Genomic DNA, 10210 nt, shown 5'->3' on the forward strand with positions numbered 1-10210 from the left:
ACGTTGAGGAAATTAAACTTTGTAACCTCAATATCTTTGTCTGTAAAATGGAGATGATAATAGCACCAATACGATGGAATACATAGATTTATTGACCAGATTCAAGGAGAAAGGCATAACAAGTAATGAGCACAAATAGTAAATAGGAGGTGCTCAATAAATGATGCTATCATATGTCACAGCTGTGGCCTTGTTGAGGGTGGTACAGGGTTACGCATGAAAGGGATCCTTACACTGGCGGAGGGGGGAGTGGGAGGGGGGTTGGAGGGAAAACTGTAGGAGGAGGTGTTCTGGCTGCAGTGGAGAAGAGGACTGAGGAGTCCCTTTAAGGGGACATGCAACCCCCACCTCCTCTCCTTACAGGGAACTTTGCTGTGTCTCCAGCCCAGCCCTGGCCCAAGCCCTCCTCTCTGGTTTCTCTTTGTGAGGATTTCTATACTACCACAGTCTCTTTTATTTTCCTATCCACCTTATTTTTGTTTGATCTTCCTACTTCCTTCTTGGCTTCTTGATTATTCTTTAACCCTTTTTCCTGTTCCCTGAACCCTATTGTGAAAACCACCAAGTTGCCTTGTCATTCTTTGGTGTAAATAAAGTCATGAAAGATTAGGGCTGGGAAGAAACAGTCCTCTCAACCCCCACTGAACAAGGTTGGGCAAAGGACCCAGTAACTCTCCCAAGGTCAGTGGCAAAGGGGTTGGGCACCAGGACTCTGCCTGATGCTTCTGCCAGCTGCCCTCCTATGCTGCTGGCTATGGCTGCATATGTGATAAGGCAAAGTCTGCTTAATAGAATAATCTCCCAGATAACAATTCTTAGCATTAGTCCAATCCCCCTTCTCCTTGGTGTTCTTATTATAAGGGGAAGTCAGCAAAGGGGAGAGGAGCACAGAGTTTCTGACCAAAGGCCACTCTTAGCTCAGAGCCTATGCAGGCTCTTGGGGAGGACCAAATGGGAAGGGGCAAGTGTGTCTGAGAAAGTGTGGTTGGGAGTCTGAGAGTTTGGGAGTCTTCATTATTTCAATTCAATTTTTTCCCTTTGTATAGAGTCGATAGGGTGCTTGGGTGGGTAGAAGGGTTGATGACAGCAATCAGAGCAGGATGGATTGGAGTGGGGGAAATGGTGTGAGAGAAGTAGAGGGGAGGGGTGAAAGGAGAGATGGTGGGCGGCAGCCTGGTTATTCTTTGGGGATTGTGAACAGTGACAGAAGGGTCATGGGAATGAACATATTGTTTGGCTGCCACTTCTCTCTTTGGAACTTGAGGGTTTTCACATGGAGGTTTCGGGGGCACTGAATTAATACTGGACAGTTAGGAACTAGCAGAAATTAGATATCAACTACAGAGCTACTTGTATCAAGAGGCAGCTAATATGGGACAGTCAGAGACTGTGGAATCCAGATCTAGGTTAAAGCTTTGTTTTACCATTCACTAGCCCTGTAACCTTGGGCATGTATCTCAATGTCATGGAGCTTCAGTTTCCTCTTTTAGAATAAAGCCTGCCCATCCCATCTGAAAAAGCCATGATGATTAAGTGAGATAATGGAAGAGAAAGCTCTCTAATCTATAAAACCTTATGCAAATGTTTGCTGTCATCATCAGTAGTATTAATAGGACAAGATGCCAGTGGACTTGGAAGTGAAAACCTAGAACCCAGTGGTGAAGGTGACACAGCATTTAATTAGCTGTGTGGAAGACAGGTCCTTTCCCATCTTAACCAGTCCTGGGACAGCCAGGCAACTGCTGCCATCAGATGTGGTTCTTCTGGAACGCAATTGTGTGTGTGTGTGTGTGTGTGTGTGTGCGCGCGCGCATGCGCGCGCGCGTGCGCATGCAACAATTGAACAGAGTGATGCCAGCTTCTAAATCTAAATCACTGTTTTTTACAAAGCTGCTGCTGGTCAGGATTATTTACTAAAGGGAAACTATAAAAGCTATCAGTTTGAGAAACAGAAGAAATGTTGGAATATGGTTACATTAATCCTTTGTTAAATGAACTTTTCATTTATTTTGATAGCCGCACCATACCTTAGCTTGGATAGCATATTAAAGAAAACAAAATGTGTTCAGAAATCACTGAAGTGATTTCTCCAAAGAAAACCATCTCCTGAGAGGGGCAGTATGTCTTGGGTTCTGGAATCAGACATATATGGTTTCCACTTAAAACCCTTTGAGCCCCTCAGTAATTTAGAACCTTTGGAGCAAGTCATTTAATCTTCCAAGCTTTGGTTTTCTAGTCTGCCACATGGGAATAATAGTACCTACCACAAAATTGTTCCAAGGACTTACATGAGTGAATATATGGAAATTGCTTAGCACAATGCGTGGCACATAAAAAGTGCTCAATAGATATTAGCTATGATTATTATTGTTAACCGAGAGGGACTAATTGAGTGTGTTGAATGACTCCCCAGGCTTCCTGACAACATCACCTTTGAAGAAGGGGCCCTGATCGAGCCATTGTCTGTGGGGATCCATGCTTGCCGGCGAGCTGGAGTCACCCTGGGGAACAAGGTCTTAGTCTGCGGAGCTGGTAAGAAACAGATGTCACTTGGTTATGATTTTATTAAAGGGGAGTGTGGGGGCCTCTCTGCCCATCTCATTTCCCCTCCAGAGGCTGACATTGGTATTAGGACCTTTCTGGGTAGGAGATGAGTTGTGTTCTGTTCCCTCAGTGACCAGCACTTTGCTAAATGAACTAATAACTGTAGACATTCATAGTAACTGCTATTGTTCCCTAAGCAACAAACCATTTTATTCATTGAAAGAATGCAACTTGGGATTATTTTTCAATGCTTGATGGGAAACTAGGGAAATATTTTTGATAGTAAAGGGAAGAACAACTTTTAGAACTTTTAAATCATATCAAGAAAGTGGTCTTCTGGTCCATCTAGAAACGAGTTAGGCCCTGCCTCATGGCTAGTGGAAGGAGTGGAGTCCCGCCCAACACGAGCCAGCACTCTACCTGCATTGGGGTTGCAGATAGCTGGTTTTGCTCCTCCACCCGAACAAACCCTAGCAGCCTCACACCGAATTATTCTAGGCTTCTAACTTCAGCTGACTCAGACAGCATGCTCACACGCTTGTGTGTGTGATCTTGTTTTCCTCATAGACATTTTTTTGAAGTATAAAGACAACATTATATTTCTGGTACGCAAAATTACTTGATATTTGTATGTACAGTTAAAACCTTGAACAACCCCAGGGTTAGGAGAGCCAACCCCCTGCACAGTCAAAAATTCACGTATAACTTTTGACTCTTCCCAAACTTAACTACTAAGATCCTACTCTTGACCAAAAACCTTACTGATAAATGTATTATATACTGTATTCTTATACTAAAGTAAGGTAGATAAAAGAAAATGTTAAGAATATCATAAGGAAGAGAAAATACAATTATAGTACTATACATATTTTTTGGGAAAAAATTCTGCATATTCAAACTAGGGTTGTTCAGCAGTCAACTGTATTGCAAAAGGACCACCACAAGACTAGTTAACGTCCGTCACTATAATATTGACAGAATTTCACTTTTTTTCTGATAAATATCCAGAGGTGGACCTGCTGGATTATATGGCAGTTCTATTTTTAATTTTTTGAGGAATCTCCATACTGTTTTCCATGGCTGCACCAATTTACATTCCCGCCAACAGTGCATGAGAGTTCCGTTTTCTCCGTATCTTCACCAGTACTTGTTATTTCTTTTCTTGTTGATAATAGCCATTCAAAGAGGTCTGAGGTGGTTTCGATTTGTTTGCGTTTCCCTGACGGTGAGCAGGGCTGAGCACCTTTTCATGCATCTGTTGGCCATCCATATGTCTTCTTTGGAAAAGTGTCTATTCAGAACCTCTGCCCATTTTTAAATAAGTTTGCTTGTTTTTTTTTGCTATTCAGTTGTATGACTTCTTTATATATTTTTGATATTAACCCCTTAACAAATAAATGTATGATTTGCAAATATTTTCTCTTATTTATTAGGTTGCCTTTTTCATGTTGTTGATGGTTTCCTTTGATGTGCAAAAGTTGTTTATAATCTCACTTATTTATTTTTGCTTTTATTGCCTTTCCTTTTGGTATCATCCAAAAAATCATAGCCAAGACTTAATGTCAAGGAGCTTACTGCTTATGTTTTCTTTGAGGAGTTTTACATTTTCAGGTCCCATATTCAAGTCTTTAATCCAAAAGATAAGTCATACACACCATGTGTACACACACACACAAAAATTCACCTATAACCCCATCAGCCTGAAGAATCACTGTGTGGTGTAGAATCTTTCAGTTTTTTTTTAGTGAGATTGTGCTAAATATACTTTATTATTTTTTACCTACTTTTTTTCATAGCACATTGTGTACATTTTTTCATGTCAGTAGATAAGAGTTATGATGTAATTTTTAATAACTCAAATATTGTGCACAGCCTTATTTTGTGCGTCTGGTTTCAGTGTTGAAACCATCATGTCTAACATGCAGATACCATGGGAGGAAGCAGGAGGTCTCTGGGCTAATTCTCAGTTACCTGGCCATCCTGGGGCTTCCTGAACAGCTGCCTCAACCCAGGAAGCCAGCTCACTTAAGGACACCCTCCAAGTGGTCAGAGGTCATCTCAAAACAAAATATCTCTCCTTGGGGGGGCAGGTGTGATGGGTTCAAAGATGGTAGGGGTCAAAGAGAACAGAAAAATGTATCCAGACCTTCTAAGACTTCTCTGCACAAATACATGTATCCTCGAGCTCTCTGACTCTTTGACATTATCCCCAAACAGTGCCCAAGAGTAAGTGGATGATGTTTCATATTTCACAAATGTCTCCCATTTCCTGCTTTATTTAGGGGCAATTGGACTGGTCAGTTTGCTTGTGGCCAAGGCAATGGGTGCAGCTCAAGTGGTGGTGACTGGTAAGGTTTTCTTTTTAATTCTCCCTGAGGAGAAAACTGCCAGGCCTATAGTTTGGGACATGAGACATATTCCATTCCTGGAGTATTGGGTTCCTCAAGGGGCTTCTCCTGTTTTCTCCTGGTTCCAGGGTTGAAAAGCCCACCCAGGGGGTGACCAAGTCAGGGCTCAGAAGGAGATTCTTTTTTGAGGCTGCTGGGAGAGGGTGGCGACTTGGTTCTTTATATATGGATATGAGATGCCCATACTGCCTGCTTGGTCCCAAGAGGAGGCTCAGCCAAGTCTGAGAGACAAAGAGACTGTGTTTGTGTGTATGTGCTGTGGAGATAGTGGGTGTTTATGTGTGAGATGTGTACTATAGGTAAGAGACATGAGTGTCTGTGCGTGTGAGGAGAGATTATCTGTGATAGCATGTGTGGGTGTGGGCGTTGTGGTGGAAGAATGTGGGAGTATCAAAGGGTGTGTGTCTATGGAGAAGGCATCTGAGAATGTGTGTGTACAAGGTATCTGAGTATGCATATGAATGAGGAGAGGTTATTTGAGAGAGCATGTGGGTGAGCGTAGAGTTTTGTGGTATGCGGGTGTGTGGACGTATGATGGAGTGGGGATATAGAAGAGTGTGAGTGTGTGTTTTGTACGGGGAGACAATATCAGTATCTACAGAAGGTATCTGTGAAAGTGCGCACGTGTGTGAAGAGAATCTATGTGTGAGTGTGTGTGGGAGTGTGTGATGGTTCAGAGAGTACGTGCACTGGGCTCAGCGACGCCACCCACTACGCCAGAACTTCACTGCCGTCAGAACCTGCACCTGCATTTTTATTTTCTCCCTAATCCTCCACCCAGTTTCCCAGTTTGATAGAAACTTTTTATTTTCAAATTTAGATCTGTCTGCCTCTCGGTTGTCTAAAGCCAAGGAAGTTGGGGCCGATTTCGTCCTCCAGATCTCCAAGGAGAGCCCTCAGGAAATCGCCCGTACAGTGGAAGGGCTCCTGGGGTGCAAGCCAGAAGTCACCATTGAGTGCACAGGGGCAGAGCCCTCCATCCAGGCGGCCATCTACGTGAGTGGGATGAGGGCAGCTGAAACCGGTGGGCAGCTCTGGGGAATTGGCACAGGGTAGCAAACCGAGCAGAAGGTCAGGTTCGTAGGTTCAAGTTTCTCCACTGACTTGCTCTGTGGCCCCCCCCCCCCTTCCACCAGCAAAATTGAGTGATCTCTTTGTAGTTCTCTTTTCTTATCTCACTTGTGGAAATAGTGATACTTGCTTCACATTTTAATTGAGTCATTGTGAGGTTTAAACAAAGTAACACATACAGGCCTTGAAAGATGTTCAGTGACCCACACCTTTAGGATGGGGTTGCCATTGTAATCAACTATAAATATAAAAGTTGTGCTCTTGAGTAAATATCTACAGGAGGAACAGGGAACCATGTCTTAGTTTAAGTGTGGGAAGTCCCTGCCTCATTTTATTGAGGAAAACTGGTCTTTGTGAGTCATTTACATAGTGACAGCCGTTAATTCAGTTTGTCACAAAGGTGAGGTGATTTTCAGAGTTACAGTTGGCAACTGCTGTCCTCTCCCAAAAATAAGAACAGATTTGCCCCTCAGCAACCCACTAGTAATTTATGAGGAGTGGGCAGGGCGATGGGGAGGAGGAGTGGCCTTGACAAATCAAAGTATGAGGAAAAGAGGGGAGAAAGAATATCTTCTAGGTTCTAAGCCCTTCTGCTGGGTGCTTTATAAACGTGATGCCTGATCTGCACAATAGCCATGAAATTAGTCATCATTTTCCACATTTTACTACATGAGGCCCACTGACTTGCCTTGAGCACACTGCTCCAGTGTTTGCCCTTTTCCTGCTCTGTCCACTGCTTAGGAGAGGAAGGGAAGGAAGAGACAAGGAGCCAGTGGGCAGCTGCCCTTGAGTGAGAGTGGTGGTGACAGAGGCACCCTGGGCACTCCTGCTCTGCCTGCCAGACAGCTTCCCCATAGCAGTTCAGGCTTCCTTCTTCCTTCTGAGTCAGAGCTGGGTCATGCACAAGGGCAGTTTGCACCATGCGAGACATTCTGGGGAAAGCTGACCCCTAGAGCTACGTGGCACAGTCCACAGGCCTGACGCCCTAGCATTGCTGCCTTGCCCTCCTTCTACCAAGATGTCCTTGGCATCAAGGGCAGAGGAAGCAACAGGAGGAGGGAGGAGCAGGAGGCACCTTTACCCTGGGGCAGAGAAAACCCAAAACTCAGAAGATGATGGATTTGCCTGTGATCCAACAGCCCATGGCATGTCATGGGCATCTTGAGGGCTATGACAACAAGTAGGGTGTGTCTACTGTCTTCAAGTTGTTGACCGGTGAGTGACCCCTCTCATTTCACAGAGAGGCAGTAAAAAGACATGGCTTCACAATGTAAGGCTTTTCTTCGTCTTCTCTCCTGCCTGGAGAGTGTCTGGGAACAGCTGTCATCTCCAGCTGTTGATGGTGGAGGCCTGGTTGTCAGGCTGCCGGGTGGATGTAGAGGGAAAAATGACCCAAGGTCCTCTTCAGGCCTGAAGCTGGGGCTTCTTCTGAGTTGGGAGTGGACCCATCATGCATGACAGGTGCTATAGAATGGTACAGGCCACCCCTCCAACAAACAGGATAAGTGGAGCCACCTTACCTGGACATACATGAGTGGCTTTCCTGCTGATCATGACTAGGTAATGATCATGAAAAGAAGTGGCAAATACTTAGGGTAGAATTGATGTCAGCTCCTTGGCGCAGAGGTCACACCCACAAAACAATGGTCAGGTCGTTAGTTCGAGCATTCCTCTGCCTGTGACCAGCGAAATGCTGGCCTCCTGGCAGCTTAGGATGGCCAGTTGGACAGGTGGAGAGGAAACGCTGATGGGGAAACATTTTCCTAGGAAATTTCTCAGTCGAAGTTTTCTGTGGCTCATCCACACCTTTGTTTCTCCCCCTTACCAACAGTGTTCATGTTACAGGTGGTTTTTAAGTGACTGCACTACAATAAACAGAAAAAATGCCAAACAATGAGCCAATCCTCATGGCAAGCACTGTGACTGTGTGACCCCAACAGCTCTGTCGGGGGCGGCATCAGTCTGTTCTTACACAGGAGGAAGCTGTCTGAGAGGGCACCGTCCAGGGTCCTGCAGCTCAAAAGTGCAAATGCCAGAGTCAGCACCCTATTGCTGGCCTCTTTCCACGGTGTGTCTTCCCTCAGAGAGGCTTGGAATGAATTGTCCATTTTTTTGTCTCTTAAAATATCGAGCACAGTGATTCCCAGAAATCTCTGAAGCAGGTACAACACTCAGGAGGATTTATAGAGAGATTGTCAAAAGAAACTTCACTGCTCTCTGGCCCACTCCGAGGCAGATTGGTATTCAAGGAGGCAAAATCCATTGTGACTGATACTATCAGGATGAATGTCTGTGTAATAAAAATATTTCTAAAATGTCAGCTTGCAAGTCTAATGCAGTTTTTAAACCACAAACTTCTAGTAGCTCTTCCCATTTGTATAGTGCTTAGTAGTTTTCTCACCAAGAGGGCGGTTCCTTAGAGATTTGACAAATGTCCTGTCATGTGGGATGGGTACTCTGGGGGAGGAACAGGTTCTGAGATGAGGAATAGGCTCATGTTGTTTTGTAGAGGAGATTCTCACTGGGGTCTGGACAACATTGACTATTCCCCAGGATGCTGTGGACAGTGGAAGATGCTCCCACTGTGCATTGTCCTCCACTGCGGAGGTGTTATTTCAGGATCTTTGAAGAAGATAATGTTTACTCTGCTGCTCTGTTGAGTAGTCACCATGCTGAGTTCAGCAGTAAATCACATTCCTCGCAATTTTGGGACGCTCACACGATGGAATCAGAAGACATTTGTGTGACGACAGTGTTACTGTGAATGGGATATCTGCATTCTCTTCTGAGTTGTCTTGTTCTTACTTCCTCTTCAGGCCACTCGTTCTGGTGGGACCCTGGTGCTTGTGGGACTGGGTTCTGAGATGACCACTGTGCCCCTAGTGAATGCAGCCACTCGGGAAGTGGATATCAAGGGAGTGTTTCGATATTGCAACACGTGAGTATGTTGTGGGTGAATGGGATGGTGAGTGGCCAGCAGGACATGGGCAGGCCTCTGAGATCCAAGTCTGCCTATTTATTCATGAAGGGCACTCCCTGGCAACATGGGCAGCCATGAAACATGATGGGGTTTTCCCTCTTTAAAAGGAAAAAGGAAAGAAAGGATGACACCAGCTACCCCACAGCATGCTCTGTGGCCTCCCCCCTCCCCTTCTAGAGAATTCTGTCCAGGACCACCTTCCTCACCATGGTCCCTTATGCTCACCTTAGAGTCTGTCACCATGCCATCTAAACTGCCGATTTTCCAGGGAACTGCCAAGCTGCTAAAGGGTGCGATAGGATTATCTTGGGCTGTCTCCTGATGCTTATCTGCCTTGTCACAGTGGCCTCCATATGCCCTATGACTTTGTGCCAGAGGAATTCTAGGCTTCATGGCAGACATTGCAGAGGGACCAGGGGGCATTTGGAAATGGGGGCTGTACTCCCAAATTACAAGTCATAAGATTATCTCCACCATTGTTGATCCGTAGAATTGACCTTGCCGAACCACAGTGCTATAAATATGGCCAAGCTGATGTTGTGCTTAAGTAGTCTTAGGGGCCTGGCTCTTTCCTCCTGAAGGTTAAATATAATGCTTGTGATCTTTTACAGGTGGCCAGTGGCGATTTCAATGCTTGAGTCCAAGTCTGTGAATGTAAAGCCCTTAGTGACACATAGGTTTCCTCTGGAGAAAGCTCTGGAAGCCTTCGAAGCATCCAGAAAGGGATTGGGGTTGAAAGTCATGATCAAGTGCGATCCCAGTGACCAGAATCCCTGATGTCAATTGGATTCTGCCCTCATCTCCACCCTCTCAGCATCTCAGAGCTAAAGGGCTTTGCAAGGGTGGGCTTTGATGCAAAAGTTCCTTTTAAATAGTAAGAATAATTAATAAAATACTTGATTATAAGCAAAGAGCCTTACACAGAGGAGTTGGCGTGAGTTGGCGTGAGTTGGTGTGCCTTAAAACTTTACAAGCAGGGATAGTTTGGGGGAACTTCTAGCCAGAATGACATGTTCATGTGGAGCAAAGTTCAGTAAGTAGAGCAGAGCTTTGCAGGCAGGTTCTGGGAGCTCACTTCTTCCTGGAGTGCCTGAGTTGAGTAAGGGAAGAAATATGTTCCTTGGGTTCCTGGTTCCACCGTGACTGGCCAGGTGGGGGTTGGGGACTGAGTTGCGAAGAGACAACTTTAACAAGCCTTAACTGGCCT

General features: G+C 45.1%; 1 protein-coding gene across 2 annotated transcripts in view; it reads left to right on the forward strand.

The window, feature by feature from the left end:
- SORD (sorbitol dehydrogenase) overlaps window positions 1-9924 on the forward strand; it is a 30732-nt gene extending 20808 nt beyond the window's left edge. For both annotated transcript variants that reach the window (XM_016153179.2, XM_016153180.2), the window contains 5 exons: window positions 2414-2532; window positions 4827-4892; window positions 5773-5948; window positions 8840-8961; window positions 9615-9924. In XM_016153179.2, the coding sequence (XP_016008665.1) occupies window positions 2414-2532; window positions 4827-4892; window positions 5773-5948; window positions 8840-8961; window positions 9615-9780 (649 nt within the window). In that variant the 3' untranslated portion in view covers window positions 9781-9924. The remainder of the gene's footprint in view (window positions 1-2413; window positions 2533-4826; window positions 4893-5772; window positions 5949-8839; window positions 8962-9614) is intronic.
- The last annotated feature ends 286 nt before the right edge of the window (window positions 9925-10210 follow it).

This window comes from Rousettus aegyptiacus, unplaced genomic scaffold (assembly GCF_014176215.1).
Source record: "Rousettus aegyptiacus isolate mRouAeg1 unplaced genomic scaffold, mRouAeg1.p scaffold_m13_p_3, whole genome shotgun sequence".
In the NCBI taxonomy this organism is placed as follows: domain Eukaryota; kingdom Metazoa; phylum Chordata; class Mammalia; order Chiroptera; family Pteropodidae; genus Rousettus; species Rousettus aegyptiacus.